At 35.9% G+C, this 17,434-nt stretch overlaps 1 protein-coding gene across 1 annotated transcript; it reads left to right on the top strand.

The window, feature by feature from the left end:
- The first annotated feature begins 575 nt into the window (after positions 1-575).
- LOC135152811 (uncharacterized) lies at positions 576-1,568 on the top strand. Its single transcript, XM_064093921.1, has one exon. The coding sequence runs from the start codon at positions 576-578 to the stop codon at positions 1,566-1,568; it is 993 nt and encodes a 330-aa protein (XP_063949991.1).
- Positions 1,569-17,434: the final 15,866 nt, after the last annotated feature.

The following is a 17,434-nucleotide window of genomic DNA, read 5'->3' as shown; positions in this document are numbered from 1 at the left end:
AGCTTGGTGCCGTAGATGAAGATCAGAGTACCTACAGTGATTTAGTGGAGTGGGCCATATGGATGATGAAGGAGTTGGATAAGCTTGGAGGTCCTACTTATCCTTGGAGTTAGACGGTAGTAGTTACAGAGTGGAGGTACCATGTATATTAGTGTGTAGTGTGTAGTGTGTGGTGGTAGTGTAGTGTCAGCCGATTTTGACCTTATATAGACTAAGATGTGCTGACCAGTGAGTAGGTTGCTGTTGTGTTTTACTTTTGGTGAAGCGTTTGCGCTGATGTACCTTCAACTTTTCATATATATACCAGAACCTTTCCTTTTACATATTGTTCTTTACTTTATTGCACCTGTTTTACTTACTTTGCATATCACACTTGTTTTACATACTGCACTTCATATAAACCTTGTGATATCATTATACCCTCTTTCTTTCACTATTGCTCTGTTCTGTGAAGAAGCATGTGATTTATTTAATTCAATGATCAAAAATGTTTTCAAAAAGAAATATTCTGTTTTCTAAAAACAATTGTTAAAAGTTTTGGAGATTAAATAAACTGCCTGTTTCTTTACAGAGCTATGCCTCCCAGAAGACAAAACCGTGCAAACAACCGTGATAACAACAATGACAATAACAATCCAGAACCTACAATGGCCCAGATTCTTCAGATCTTGGCCCAACAGACTGCCAACCTGACTCAGCAGCAGGAAAGGCAGGCTAATCCCCAGGTTACTTTCAAAAACTTTCAGTCCGTTAATCCTCCAGAGTTTAAGGGTTCAGCGGACCTTATTGAGGCTAGGATATGGTTGAAGGAAATTGAAAAGGCATTTGTGTTAGTTAAAGTGAGAGATGAGCAGAAGACTGAGTTTGCTAGTTATTATCTGAAGGAGGAGGCCACCTATTGGTGGGAGTCTGTGAGAGCAATGGAAGGGACAGAGGATGTTACTTGGGATAGGTTTAAGGAGTTGTTTTTGGAGAAATACTTTCCTCAATTTCTCCAGGATCGAATGGAGTTACAGTTTTTAGAATTGAAGCAAGGGGATATGTCAGTGGCTGAGTATGAGAAAAAGTTTGCTGAGTTGGCTAGGTTTGTTCCAACCTATGTAGATACTGATAGGAAGAGAGCTAAGAGATTCCAACAGGGTTTAAAGGCATGGATCAGGGGAAAGCTAGCTATATTGGAATTAGATGCTTATGCGGCTGTTGTTCAGAAGGCAATGATAGCGGAAACGGAAAGCGAAATGTCTCAGAAGGAGAAAGAGGGAAAGAAGCGTAAGCCGGAACATCATGAGGGACAGTTTCAGCAGGGAAAGTTTCAGAACTTTAACCCGAAGAAAGGGAAATTTCAGCAGGGGAGAAATCCCACTTTTAAGAAGCTAGATGTTGGTGGTAGTGGACAAGGTAACCGTCCAGCTATTGGAAATCAACCAAGGCCTCCATTGCCGGAGTGCCAGATATGTGGAAAGAGACACGGGGGAATCTGTAATAGATTGAATGTGGTATGCTATAAGTGTAATCAGAAGGGACACTATTCTAGGGAATGTCAGAACCCACCAGCAAGACCCCGATGATTCGAGATCAACCAGCAAGGAACCAACCCAATAGGACTCCAGCAGCTGGATAACATGTTTTAGGTGTGGAAAACCAGGACACATGGTGAAGGATTGCAAAGTACCAGCTCCAGGTAACCCTACACTTAGAATTATGGGATCCACTCCAGTAGTCCCAGAAGTTCCCAAAGCCAGAACCTACAACATGACAATGAGGGATGCAGTTCAGGATGCAGATGTGGTGGCAGGTACGCTTACTGTGAATTCTTATGTGCTAAGGTTTTGATTGATTCTGGAGCTACTAGATCGTTTATTTCTGAAGATTTTGTGCCTAAGTTGAATTGTCCGATAGAATTGCTTAATGAGGTTATGAATATAGAGTTGGCTAATCAGGAACGTGTCCCAGTTAGTCAAGTTTATAGGAATTGTGAAGTTGAGATCTTAGGAAGTAAGTTTTGTGCCGACTTGATACCTTTCAAGTTGGGAGAGTTTGATGTTATTTTAGGAATGGATTGGTTATCAAAGCATAACGCTCAAATAGATTGTCGTAATAAGAAGGTAATGTTAAGGGCACCGAATGAAAAGACGATAGTATTTCGAGGGCAGAAACAGGTAAAGAAGTTTTTGACTATGATTCAAACGAAGAGATTATTGCGTCAAGGTTGTGAAGCTTATATAGCATATGTAACTGATCAGAGTCGAGAAATTGTGAAGCTTGAAGATATTCCTGTAGTAAACGAGTTTCCAGATGTATTTCCAGACGAGCTACCCGGATTACCTCCAGATAGAGAAATTGAATTTGCAATAGATTTAGCACCTGGAACCGAACCAGTATCTAAAGCCCCATATAGAATGGCACCAGTAGAAATGAAAGAATTGGCAACCCAGTTACAAGATTTGTTAGAGAAGGGAGTGATTAGACCCAGTGTATCCCCGTGGGGAGCACCAGTGTTGTTTGTGAAGAAGAAGGATGGTAGTATGAGGTTATGTATTGATTATCGGGAACTTAATAAGTTAACCATTAAGAACAGATATCCATTACCTCGTATAGATGACTTGTTTGATCAATTGAAGGGAGCGAGATGTTTTTCGAAGATTGATTTAAGGTCGGGATACCATCAGCTAAAGATTAAACAAGAAGATATACCTAAAACAGCTTTTAGAACCCGATATGGCCACTATGAGTTTTTAGTGATGGCCTTTGGATTAACCAATGCCCCCGCAGCTTTTATGGACTTAATGAACAGAGTCTTTAAACCATATTTGGATAAATTTGTGATTGTATTTATAGACGATATCTTGATTTATTCCAAAACCACTGAGGATCATGCAACCCACTTAAGGATGGCTTTAGAGGCATTGAGAAGAGAGAAGCTGTATGCTAAGTTTTCAAAGTGTGAATTCTGGTTACAAGAGGTTCAATTTCTAGGTCATATAGTCAGTAAAGAAGGAATTAAAGTAGATCCCTCCAAGATTGAGGCAATTATGAACTGGGAAAGGCCAAGGACACCAACAGAAGTCAGAAGTTTCTTGGGTTTAGCAGGTTATTATAGAAGATTTGTGCAAGATTTCTCAAGGATTGCTGTACCAATGACGAGGCTTACCCGGAAAGAAGAAAAGTTCGTGTGGACTGAAAAGTGTGAAGAAAGCTTTCAAGAATTAAAGAAAAGGTTAGTATCAGCCCCAGTGTTATCACTTCCAGATGAGCAAGGGAATTTTGTAATTTATAGTGATGCTTCTCATAAGGGATTGGGTTGTGTGTTGATGCAACATGACAAAGTCATTGCTTATGCATCCAGACAACTCAAACCCCATGAGCAGAAGTATCCTACACATGATTTAGAACTAGCAGCCATAGTGTTTGCATTTAAGATTTGGAGACATTATTTATATGGAGAAAAGTGTGAAATCTACACTGATCATAAGAGTCTGAAGTATATCTTTACACAGAAGGAGCTGAATATGAGGCAGAGAAGGTGGTTAGAATTGATAAAGGATTATGATTGCACCATCAATTATCACCCTGGAAAGGCAAATGTAGTGGCAGATGCTTTGAGTAGGAAAGAAAGACTGAATGTGTTGACGTTACCTAAGAAGTATATAGAGAATTTGAAAGGCTGGAATTAGAAGTTAGAGTGAGAGAACCCTCAGAAGCTGGATTATATGCAATGATTTTTCAACCAGAGTTACTAGAAAAGATAAGGAAATGTCAAGAGTCCGTAATGGAACAGGATGTTAATAATTTAGTTGGGGAAGAACTTTGTACCCAGAAAGATGAGCAAGGTATTCTAAGATTTTCTTCTAGAATATGGATTCCACCAGTACAAGAGCTGAAAGATGAAGTTTTAAGTGAAGCACATAGTTCCGCTTATTCAATTCACCCCGGGAGCACTAAGATGTATAGAGATTTGAAAGAGAATTATTGGTGGCCAGATATGAAGAGAGAGATTGCAGAGTGGGTAAATAAATGTTATACGTGTCAAAGAGTGAAGCAGAACACCAGCGACCGAGTGGATTGTTACAACCCCTAGAAATTCCAGAATGGAAATGGGAGCATATTGCGATGGATTTTATAGTTGGATTACCTAGAACGAGGGCAAATCACGATGCCATATGGGTTATTGTAGATAGACTAACTAAGTCAGCTCATTTCCTTCCCATTAATGAAAGATTCTCATTAGATAAATTAGTCCATATGTATCTGAAGGAGATCGTCGTTCGTCACGGAGTTCCAGTCTCCATTGTATCCGATCGAGATCCACGATTCAACTCGAGATTCTGGAAGAGCTTTCAGGAATGCTTGGGCACCAGATTGAATATGAGCACTGCTTATCATCCACAAACTGATGGTCAGAGTGAAAGGACTATTCAAACAATTGAGGATATGCTACGTGTCTGTGCTATCGACTTCAAAGGCAATTGGGATGAACATCTACCGTTAGTGGAATTCTCATACAACAACAGTTATCATGCAAGTATCGGAATGCCTCCTTATGAAGCTCTTTATGGACGTAAATGTCGCTCACCCGTGTGTTGGGATGAAGTAGGAGAACGCAAACTACTTGGGCCAGAACTAGTTCAGCAGACGAAGGAAGTTATTGAAACCATTCAAAGAAGACTAATTGCAGCACAGAATCGTCAGAGAAAATACGCGGATCAAGCCAGGAAGGATATGGAATTTGAAGAAGGAGAACCTGTATTACTGAAGATTTCGCCATGGAAAGGACTATCCCGATTTGGCAAGAAGGAAAGCTAAGTCCCAGATACGTCGGACCATTCGAGATCTTGAGGCGTGTTGGTAAAGTGGCTTATGAGTTAGCGTTACCCCCACATATGGAGCATATTCATAATGTCTTTCATGTGTCAATGCTTAAGAAGTATCATCCAGATTCTAGGCATGTGATAGAGTACGAACCAGTAGAGCTTCAGGCAGATTTGTCTTATGTTGAGACTCCAGTTGGGATTCTAGATAGGAGAGAGAAAGTATTGAGAAACAAAGTGGTGAAAATAGTAAGAGTATTGTGGAGAAACCCAAAAGTTGAAGAATCAACTTGGGAGTTAGAAAGTGATATGCGTGAGAAATATCCTCACTTATTTTCTTAGCAGATTCTGAGGACAGAATCCTTTTAAGGGGGGAAGGATGTAATATCCGGGATTTCGGCATGTATTTAGTTATGTCAGTATGCGAATATTTTGTGAATTTTATGTGAATTAATTTTGAATTATATGTTAAGTGACTTGCTGTATGATCGTCTATGTGTGTTACGATTTGTGAGTTGATAATTTTTATATGATCAGATCAAAATATGGAGAATTTAGGCACTCATTTGGTAAATTATGGATTAATATATGATTTGATATTTGATTTAAGGATTTAATTAAGTATATCATAAAATATTATTATTAAATTGATTTTAAACCCGTTTACCGATAATTAAACCCCGGGGGGCTTCCGGGAAAGTTCCGCCGGTTTGTTATTCGAGATATTCTGAACAACTTTCGTGTTTTAACTTTTCCATCTGGTGTACGGATTTACGTGAAAGATTTCGGAATGATTTTATGAATATTTTATTATTATCGTATCGATAAACGTGTACGCCGGATATTTTTAACCCCAAATCATTTTGGCTAAAGCATTATATTTTCGTACTTCGTGCCAGACAAAGCTCGGAGCCCCATAAGTTTCTCGTAATGTGTGTATTTGATAATTATCTGCAAAGTCGGTCCCGAACGGATCAGTTTTATTAATACTTAATGATTAAGAAGTATATTTTATATCCGGTATGATCCAAATGGGGGCCAGTTATTCGTAATTATAAATAGGATAATTATTAGTTTATTTTTCATAATTATCATTTCAATACACGGGAATCGAGAGAAACCGGGTTATCGTTCTTCGCGTTCTTGGAGTTCAATCGAAGATTTGAAGACGTTATCGGACTCAGAATCAAGCGTGCAAGCAGTCAAATCGAAGATATCGAAGCGTAGAATCCAAATCAAGCATCAAAAACCACACTAGATTCACAGTTTGTAAGTAATTTTAACTTTTAAATTCGAGCTAATTAGGGTTTAATTAGGGCTTTTTGATTTTGATATGTTTTATGTGATTTTATGCTTCCATGATGTAGATAATCCTCTCCTGATCATTTTGGTATATCATATGCATGATTTGGAGTTCAATAACATGTTCAAAATTGAGTTTAATTGTCCGAATTAGGAATTAGGGTTTATGCACGATGAATGTTTTCAATTGGAAATTGGGGCTTTTTAATCCAGGAGGTAGAAGTGAAATTGGAAGGCACCATCACGTTCATCTCGTCCCCAGGAACCTGTACATGTGTTCAAATCATACGTGAGGTGCCGGAATCGATCACCGGAATCTGGAGAAGTTCGCCGGCGGCGAAACTTCTTCGTGATTTTCCGGCTAAACCATGTCGTTTTTAACGTTTTTAATGGCATAGTTGGATTGCTGGGAGTTTAATCTTTTATTCTGCAGTTTTTGGTCGAGTTCTGGGTGGAGGAACGCGTCCGACGGCGTTTCGAACGCGTCCGACGGCGTTTCCGACGCCGTCGCCGGCGTGGCAGGGCGAAATTACAGTTTCGTCCCTGTAGTTTTGGAGGCGATGAAGTTTCTGTACTGTAGTTATGTTTCTGACACTTTAAACCCTGGAACTTTCGAAAGTTACACTTTCGACCCTGCGTACAAACTTTTGATTTTTAACAGTTTAAACCTTTTTCCAAATTATTTTCGAAAATCATTTATTTAATTTTCAAAAATAGTTTTTAATTATTTCTTTATTCAAAAATAAATCTAATTTAATTTATTAATTAATTTTAATTAGTAATTAATTATTATAATTAGTCAATTAATTCAAATATTAATTGATTAATTGTTTTAATTATTTATTAATTGATTTTAATTGATTTATTAATTAGATTTAATTGTTTTAATTGTTTTAAAAATCTAGAAAAATAGTTTCAAGCTTTAGAAAATTATTCTAAAATATGTTGAAGGTTCGTTAATTGATTTCAAGTGATTTCGAACCTTATTTTGAGTATTCGGACTTGTTTATTCAGTTATAAATTGATTCTTTTACCCGTTTTATTCCGAAAAATGTTTAAAAATTCATAATAAATGCCAGAAAAATCATTTTAACCCCAAACCTTTTCTGAAAGACTATTTTATTGATTAACTTATGTGTTATGTGCTATGTGTTACTTGATTGATATGTGAAATGCTTATATGAACCTTGTATGACTGTTTTATGCGTATCTTTTGAACCGTATATCGGATTCAAGTGAAACGAAGGGTAGATAGAAGCTTGTTTCGATTATGAAACAAATAGGATGACATGAGAATGAATATTGATAGATGAATATTATGATTGTCAGAGAAGGACAGGCTTAGAAAAGGAAAGCAGGTAGTGTTGGAGTGATTCTGTTAGTAAAAGCTATAGAGAGAAGTAAAGCTTCTGAATAAGGCAAGTGCTCTATTCTCAACTTATACTTTGGTAAACTCCTTGAGTTACTCTTCTGCATATAGTGTCATTGTTCTGGATAGATGTGAAAGTACTTCTGTTGATATATTGTGCTATTGATCCTGATTATTGATAAACCTTATCCAACCCTCTTGACACCTGAATTACAAGCTGAACCTTGACTCTGATTTCAATTGAACTTGTACCTATTTCGTTGAGACCTGGAAACACAAATCATTTACTTTGACATTCTTTCATCCATGAATGACCAAACAATACAAACCTATATGTTACAATACTTCACCAAATTATACAATGTCTTACCAAATACCTATATTACTCTTTCGAAGAATGTTCACACATATACACCCTGACACTTGGATTTCCTTCAAGATAAACATAATTGGAACCTTAAGTCAATCTCAATTGCATTATTTCTTCTACCAACACCAGATTAATTTCACCAAATACTTAATCTTTCTTTCGACTTCAAGCCATTCTTCGAACATATTATGATGATACTTGAACCTAATTCTGAATTGTCTTTTAATCTTAATAAATATTGCAACCCACGTTGCTATGATTCTGATTTGACAACTATGATTCTGCTTTGGTAATATTGCTTCTGTTCAAATGGTATTGATTCTGATTTGGTTAAGATATTGTTGATTTCATTATATTGTTAAAGAATTGGATGGTTTTATAAATGTGGACCAGATTCGTGGTCAGACCAGATTCGTGGTCATTAGGCCAATGTGTGCCTTGGATCCAGTGATAGAGCCTGGTATGTACCTGGCTCGGGGTTAGTGCGTGACGGATCAGCAGCCTAACCTTGGTTTTTAAATAAAAATATGAATATCCAATTCTAATCATTGTTTTACAAGGGAACTTGATGCCTTAATTCATTCTTGTTGATAAATGTTGAACTTCAGTTTATTGTTTATATTACTTGCTGAGCTGTAAGCTCACTCTTGCGATGTCTTATGTTCTTTTCCAGTGAAGAAAGAGACTACTGTTAGCGAGGACCCACAGACTAGCCAGCAAGCTAAGGTATAAGGATGAGTGTGGGGAGGCTTTGCTAGGAGTTGCGGATATTATAAACTTTTGAGTATCGTGGTGTGTACGCACTATGTTTTGTGTTTGTAAGTGGTAAGATATTGACTGGGATTTGGCGTATTGTAATATAACTTAAGTTGTGGCTTGTTTCATACTATAACCTGGAGCGATCCGTGGATGTTTAGGGTCAATGCATATATTATTATGGTTTACAGGTTTATATTGTTATGTGTGACCCCCAAGTCTATGACCCGGATTTGGAGGGCGTCACATAAACAGGTCAAGAATGAAACTACAAGTTGATTCAAATTTTAAACATTCGAAAATGAAGCTAGAAGTTGTTTTCAACTTCAAACGAGTCTGGAATGAAGCTACAAGTTGTTTCCAACTTCAATCTAGCCAATAATGAAGCAACAAGTTGTTTCCGGGCTCCAACGAGTCTAGAATGAAACTACAAGTTGATTTTAATTTAAAGAACCGAAAATGAAGCTACAAGTTGTTTTCAACTTCAAACGAGTCTGGAATGAAGCTACAAGTTGTTTCCAACTTCAATCTAGCCAATAATGAAGCAACAAGTTGTTTACATGCTTAAACGAGTCAAGAATGAAACTACAACTAGATTCTAATTTTAAACAACCGAAAATGAAGCTACAAGTTGTTTTCAACTTCAAACGAGTATGGAATGAAGCTACAAGTTGTTTCCAACTTCAATCTAGCCAATAATGAAGCAACAAGTTGTTTCCGATCTCCAACGAGTCAAGAATGATACTACAAGTTCATTCTAATTTTAAACAACCGAAAATGAAGCTACAAGTTGTTTTCAACTTCAAACGAGTATGGAATGAAGCTACAAGTTGTTTCCAACTTCAATCTAGCCAATAATGATGCAACAAGTTGTTTACATGCTTCAACGAGTCAAGAATGAAATTACAAGTTGATTCTAATTTTAAACAACCGAAAATGAAGCTACAATTTGTTTTCAACTTCAAACGAGTCTGGAATGAAGCTACAAGTTGTTTCCAACTTCAATCTAGCCAATAATGAAGCGACAAGTTGTTTCCGGGCTCCAACGAGTCAAGAATGAAACTACAAGTTGATTTTAATTTAAACAACCGAAAATGAAGCTACAAGTTGTTTTCAACTTCAAATGAGTCTGGAATGAAGCTACAAGTTGTTTCCAACTTCAATCTAGCCAATAATGAAGCAACAAGTTGTTTACATGCTGAAACGAGTCAAGAGTGAAACTACAAGTTGATTCTAATTTTAAACAACCGAAAATGAAGCTCCAAGTTGTTTTCAACTTCAAACGTGTCTGGAATGAAGCTACAAGTTGTTTCCAACTTCAATCTAGCAAATAATGAAGCGACAAGTTGTTTCCGGGCTCAATCGAGTCAAGAATGAAACTACAAGTTGATTTTAATTTAAACAACCGAAAATGAAGCTACAAGTTGTTTTAAACTTCAAACGAGTCTGGAATGAAGCTACAAGTTGTTTCCAACTTCAATCTAGCCAATAATGAAGCAACAAGTAGTTTACATGCTTAAACAGGTCAAGAATGAAACTACAAGTTGATTCAAATTTTAAACATTCGAAAATGAAGCTAGAAGTTGTTTTCAACTTCAAACGAGTCTGGAATGAAGCTACAAGTTGTTTCCAACTTCAATCTAGCCAATAATGAAGCAACAAGTTGTTTCCGGGCCCCAACGAGTCAAGAATGAAACTACAAGTTGATTTTAATTTAAACAACCAAAAATGAAGCTACAAGTTGTTTTCAACTTCAAACGAGTTTGGAATGAAGCTACAAGTTGTTTCTAACTTCAATCTAGCCAATAATGAAGCAACAAGTTGTTTACATGCTTAAACAAGTCAAGAATGAAACTACAAGTTGATTTAAATTTTAAACAACCGAAAATGGAGCTACAAGTTGTTTTCAACTTCAAACGAGTCTGGAATGAAGCTACGAGTTGTTTCCAACTTCAATCTAGCCAATAATGAAGCAACAAGTTGTTTGCATGCTTAAACGAGTCAGGAATGAAACTACAAGTTGATTCTAATTTTAAACAACCGAAAATGAAGCTACAATTTGTTTTCAACTTCAAACGAGTCTGGAATGAAGCTACAAGTTGTTTCCAACTTCAATCTAGCCAATAATGAAGCAACAAGTTGTTTCCGGGCTCCAAAGAGTCAAGAATGAAACTACAAGTTGATTTTAATTTAAACAACCGAAAATGAAGCTACAAGTTGTTTTCAACTTCAAACGAGTCTGGAATGAAGCTACAAGTTGTTTTCAGCTTCAATCTAGCCAATAATGAAGCAACAAGTTGTTTCCGGTCTCAAACGAGTCAAGAATGATACTACAAGTTCATTCTAATTTTAAACAACCGAAAATGAAGCTACAAGTTGTTTTCAACTTCAAACGAGTATGGAATGAAGATACAAGTTGTTTCCAACTTCAATCTAGCCAATAATGAAGCAACAAGTTGTTTACATGCTTAAACGAGTCAAGAATGAAACTACAAGTTGATTCTAATTTTAAACAACCGAAAATGAAGCTACAATTTGTTTTCAACTTCAAACGAGTCTGGAATGAAGCTACAAGTTGTTTCCAACTTCAATCTAGCCAATAATGAAGCAACAAGTTGTTTCCGGGCTCCAACGAGTCAAGAATGAAACTACAAGTTGATTTTAATTTAAAGAACCGAAAATGAAGCTACAAGTTGTTTTCAACTTCAAACGTGTCTGGAATGAAGCAACAAGTTGTTTCCAACTTCAATCTAGCAAATAATGAAGCGACAAGTTGTTTCCGGGCTCAATCGAGTCAAGAATGAAACTACAAGTTCATTTTAATTTAAACAACCGAAAATGAAGCTTCAAGTTGTTTTCAACTTCAAACGAGTTTGGAATGAAGCTACAAGTTGTTTCCAACTTCAATCTAGCCAATAATGAAGCAACAAGTTGTTTACATGCTTAAACAAGTCAAGAATGAAACTACAAGTTGATTCAAATTTTAAACCACCGAAAATGAAGCTACAAGTTGTTTTCAACTTCAAACGAGTCCGGAATGAAGCTACAAATTGTTTCCAACTTCAATCAAACCAATAATGAAGCAACAAGTTGTCTACATGCTTAAACGAGTCAAGAATGAAACTACAACTCGATTCTAATTTTAAACAACCGAAAATGAAGCTACAAGTTGTTTCCAACTTCAAACTTGCCTGGAATGAAACTACAAGTTGTTTCCAACTTCAATCTAGCAAATAATGAAGCGACAAGTTGTTTCCGGGCTCAATCGAGTCAAGAATGAAACTACACGTTGATTTTAATTTAAACAACCGAAAATGAAGCTAGAAGTTGTTTTCAACTTCAAACGAGTCTGGAATGAAGCTACAAGTTGTTTCCAACTTCAATCTAGCCAAGAATAAAGCAACAAGTTGTTTACATGCTTAAACAAGTCAAGAATGAAACTACAAGTTGATTTAAATTTTAAACAACCGAAAATGGAGCTACAAGTTGTTTTCAACTTCAAACGAGTCTGGAATGAAGCTACGAGTTGTTTCCAACTTCAATCTAGCCAATAATGAAGCAACAAGTTGTTTGCATGCTTAAACGAGTCAGGAATGAAACTACAAGTTGATTCTAATTTTAAACAACCGAAAATGAAGCTACAATTTGTTTTCAACTTCAAACGAGTCTGGAATGAAGCTACAAGTTGTTTCCAACTTCAATCTAGCCAATAATGAAGCAACAAGTTGTTTCCGGGCTCCAAAGAGTCAAGAATGAAACTACAAGTTGATTTTAATTTAAACAACCGAAAATGAAGCTACAAGTTGTTTTCAACTTCAAACGAGTCTGGAATGAAGCTACAAGTTGTTTTCAGCTTCAATCTAGCCAATAATGAAGCAACAAGTTGTTTCCGGTCTCAAACGAGTCAAGAATGATACTACAAGTTCATTCTAATTTTAAACAACCGAAAATGAAGCTACAAGTTGTTTTTAACTTCAAACGAGTATGGAATGAAGATACAAGTTGTTTCCAACTTCAATCTAGCCAATAATGAAGCAACAAGTTGTTTACATGCTTAAACGAGTCAAGAATGAAACTACAAGTTGATTCTAATTTTAAACAACCGAAAATGAAGCTACAATTTGTTTTCAACTTCAAACGAGTCTGGAATGAAGCTACAAGTTGTTTCCAACTTCAATCTAGCCAATAATGAAGCAAAAAGTTGTTTCCGGGCTCCAACGAGTCAAGAATGAAACTACAAGTTGATTTTAATTTAAAGAACCGAAAATGAAGCTACAAGTTGTTTTCAACTTCAAACGTGTCTGGAATGAAGCAACAAGTTGTTTCCAACTTCAATCTAGCAAATAATGAAGCGACAAGTTGTTTCCGGGCTCAATCGAGTCAAGAATGAAACTACAAGTTCATTTTAATTTAAACAACCGAAAATGAAGCTTCAAGTTGTTTTCAACTTCAAACGAGTCTGGAATGAAGCTACAAGTTGTTTCCAACTTCAATCTAGCCAATAATGAAGCAACAAGTTGTTTACATGCTTAAACAAGTCAAGAATGAAACTACAAGTTGATTCAAATTTTAAACCACCGAAAATGAAGCTACAAGTTGTTTTCAACTTCAAACGAGTCCGGAATGAAGCTACAAATTGTTTCCAACTTCAATCAAACCAATAATGAAGCAACAAGTTGTCTACATGCTTAAACGAGTCAAGAATGAAACTACAACTCGATTCTAATTTTAAACAACCGAAAATGAAGCTACAAGTTGTTTCCAACTTCAAACTTGCCTGGAATGAAGCTACAAGTTGTTTCCAACTTCAATCTAGCAAATAATGAAGCGACAAGTTGTTTCCGGGCTCAATCGAGTCAAGAATGAAACTACACGTTGATTTTAATTTAAACAACCGAAAATGAAGCTAGAAGTTGTTTTCAACTTCAAACGAGTCTGGAATGAAGCTACAAGTTGTTTCCAACTTCAATCTAGCCAAGAATAAAGCAACAAGTTGTTTACATGCTTAAACAAGTCAAGAATGAAACTACAAGTTGATTCAAATTTTAAACAACCGAAAATGAAGCTACAAGTTGTTTTCAACTTCTAACGAGTCTGGAATGAAGCTACAAGTTGTTTCCAACTTCAATCTAGCCAATAATGAAGCAACAAGTTGTTTACATGCTTAAACGAGTCAAGAATGACACTACAAGTTGATTCTAATTTTAAACAACCGAAAATGAAGCTACAATTTGTTTTCAACTTCAAACGAGTCTGGAATGAAGCTACAAGTTGTTTCCAACTTCAATCTAGCCAATAATGAAGCAACAGGTTGTTTCCGGGCTCCAACGAGTCAAGAATGAAACTACAAGTTGATTTTAATTTAAAGAACCGAAAATGAAGCTACAAGTTGTTTTCAACTTCAAACGTGTCTGGAATGAAGCTACAAGTTGTTTCCAACTTCAATCTAGCAAATAATGAAGCGACAAGTTGTTTCCGGGCTCAATCGAGTCAAGAATGAAACTACAAGTTGATTTTAATTTAAACAACCGAAAATGAAGCTTCAAGTTGTTTTCAACTTCAAATGAGTCTGGAATGAAGCTACAAGTTGTTTCCAACTTCAATCTAGCCAATAATGAAGCAACAAGTTGTTTACATGCTTAAACAAGTCAAGAATCAAACTACAAGTTGATTCAAATTTTAAACAACCGAAAATGAAGCTACAAGTTGTTTTCAACTTCAAACGAGTCTGGAATGAAGCTACAAGTTGTTTCCAACTTCAATCTAGCCAATAATGAAGCAACAAGTTGTTTACATGCTTAAACGAGTCAAGAATGACACTACAAGTTGATTCTAATTTTAAACAACCGAAAATGAAGCTACAATATGTTTTCAACTTCAAACGAGTCTGGAATGAAGCTACAAGTTGTTTCTAACTTCAATCTAGCCAATAATGAAGCAACAAGTTGTTTCCGGGCTCCAATGAGTCAAGAATGAACCTACAAGTTGATTTTAATTTAAACAACCGAAAATGAAGCTACAAGTTGTTTTCAACTTCAAACGAGTCTGGAATGAAGCTACAAGTTGTTTCCAACTTCAATCTAGCCAATAATGAAGCAACAAGTTGTTTACATGCTTAAACGAGTCAAGAATGAAACTACAAGTTGATTCTAATTTTAAACAACCGAAAATGAAGCTACAATTTGTTTTTTTCAACTTCAAACGAGTCTGGAATGAAGCTACAAGTTGTTTCCAACTTCAATCTAGCCAATAATGAAGCAACAAGTTGTTTCCGAGCTCCAACGAGTCAACAATGAAAATACAAGTTGATTTTAATTTAAAGAACTGAAAATGAAGCTACATGTTGTTTTCAACTTCGAACGAGTCTAGAATGAAGCTACAAGTTGTTTCCAACTTCAATCTAGCCAATAATGAAGCAACAAGTTGTTTACAATTTTAAACAACCGAAATTGATTCTAATTTTAAACAACCGAAAATGAAGCTCATTCCAGACTCGTTTCACTCTTGACTCGTTTCAGCATGTAAACAACTTGTTGCTTCATTATTGGCTAGATTGAAGTTGGAAACAACTTGTAGCTTCATTCCAGACTCGTTTGAAGTTGAAAACAACTTGTAGCTTCATTTTCGGTTGTGTAAATTAAAATCAACTTGTAGTTTCATTCTTGACTCGTTTAAGCATGTAAACAACTTGTTGCTTCATTTTTGGCTAGATTGAAGTTGGAAACAACTTGTAGCTTCATTTCATACTCGTTTGAAGTTGAAAACAACTTCTAGCTTCATTTTCGGTTGTTTAAAATTAGAATGAACTTGTAGTATCATTCTTGACTCGTTGGAGATCGGAAACAACTTTTTGCTTCATTATTGGCTAGATTGAAGTTGGAAACAACTTGTAGCTTCATTCCAGACTCGTTTGAAGTTGAAAACAACTTGGAGCTTCGTTTTCAGTTGTTTAAAATTAGAATCTAGTTGTAGTTTCATTCTTGACTCGTTTAAGCATGTAAACAACTTGTTGCTTCATTATTGGCTAGATTCAAGTTGGAAACAACTTGTAGCTTCATTCCAGACTCGTTTGAAGTTGAAAACAACTTGTAGCTTCATTTTCAGTTCTTTAAATTAAAATCAACTTGTAGTTTCATTCTTGACTCGTTGGAGCCCGGAAACAACTTGTTGCTTCATTATTGGCTAGATTGAAGTTGGAAACAACTTGTAGCTTCATTCCAGACTCGTTTGAAGTTGAAAACAACTTGTAGCTTCGTTTTCAGTTGTTTAAAATTAGAATCTAGTTGTAGTTTCATTCTTGACTCGTTTAAGCATGTAAACAACTTGTTGCTTCATTATTGGCTAGATTGAAGTTGGGAACAACTTGTAGCTTAATTCCAGACTCGTTTGAAGTTGAAAACAACTTGTAGCTTCGTTTTCAGTTGTTTAAAATTAGAATCTAGTTGTAGTTTCATTCTTGACTCGTTTAAGCATGTAAACAACTTGTTGCTTCATTATTGGCTAGATTAAAGTTGGAAACAACTTGTAGCTTCATTCCAGACTCGTTTGAAGTTGAAAACAACTTGTAGCTTCATTTTCAGTTCTTTATATTAAAATCAAGTTGTAGTTTCATTCTTGACTCGTTGGAGCCCGGAAACAACTTGTTGCTTCATTATTGGCTAGAATGAAGTTGGAAACAACTTGTATCTTCATTCCATACTCGTTTGAAGTTAAAAACAACTTGTAGCTTTATTTTCGGTTGTTTAAAATTAGAATGAACTTGTAGTATCATTCTTGACTCGTTTGAGACCGGAAACAACTTGTTGCTTCATTATTGGCTAGATTGAAGTTGAAAACAACTTGTAGCTTCATTCCAGACTCGTTTGAAGTTGAAAACAACTTGTAGCTTCATTTTCGGTTGTTTAAATTAAAATCAACTTGTAGTTTGATTCTTGACTCGTTGGAGCCCAGAAACAACTTGTTGCTTCATTATTGGCTAGATTGAAGTTGAAAACAACTTGTAGCTTCATTCCAGACTCGTTTGAAGTTGAAAACAAATTGTAGCTTCATTTTCGGTTGTTTAAAATTAGAATCAACTTGTAGTTTCATTCTTGACTCGTTTAAGCATGCAAACAACTTGTTGCTTCATTATTGGCTAGATTGAAGTTGGAAACAACTTGTAGCTTCATTCCTGACTCGTTTGAAGTTGAAAACAACTTGTAGCTTCGTTTTCGGTTGTTTAAAATTAGAATCGAGTTGTAGTTTCATTCTTGACTCGTTTAAGCATGTAAACAACTTGTTGCTTCATTATTGGCTAGATTGAAGTTGGAAACAACTTGTAGCTTCATTCCAGACTCGTTTGAAGTTGAAAACAACTTGTAGCTCCATTTTCGGTTGTTTAAAATTTGAATCAACTTGTAGTTTCATTCTTGACTTGTTTAAGCATGTAAACAACTTGTTGCTTCATTATTGGCTAGATTGAAGTTGGAAACAACTTGTAGCTTCATTCCAGACTCGTTTGAAGTTGAAAACAACTTGTAGCTTCATTTTTGGTTGTTTAAATTAAAATCAACTTTTAGTTTCCTTCTTGCCTCGTTGGAGCCCGGAAACAACTTGTTGCTTCATTATTGGCTAGATTGAAGTTGGAAACAACTTGTAGCTTCATTCCAGACTCGTTTGAAGTTGAAAACAACTTCTAGCTTCATTTTCGGTTGTTTAAATTAAAATCAACGTGTAGTTTCATTCTTGACTCGATTGAGCCTGGAAACAACTTGTCGCTTCATTATTTACTAGATTGAAGTTGGAAACAACTTGTAGCTTCATTCCAGACTCGTTTGAAGTTGAAAACAA

The sequence above is a fragment of the Daucus carota genome, chromosome 5 (genome assembly GCF_001625215.2).
Source record: "Daucus carota subsp. sativus chromosome 5, DH1 v3.0, whole genome shotgun sequence".
Lineage (NCBI taxonomy): Eukaryota > Viridiplantae > Streptophyta > Magnoliopsida > Apiales > Apiaceae > Daucus > Daucus carota.
Note: the sequence above shows the minus strand (reverse complement) of the source record. Positions and strands in the feature narration are given on the sequence as shown.

Excerpts from the sequence above, each read along its gene's own strand:
- LOC135152811 (XM_064093921.1), top strand. The coding sequence starts at position 576 with ATGCCTCCCAGAAGACAAAACCGTGCAAACAACCGTGATAACAACAAT.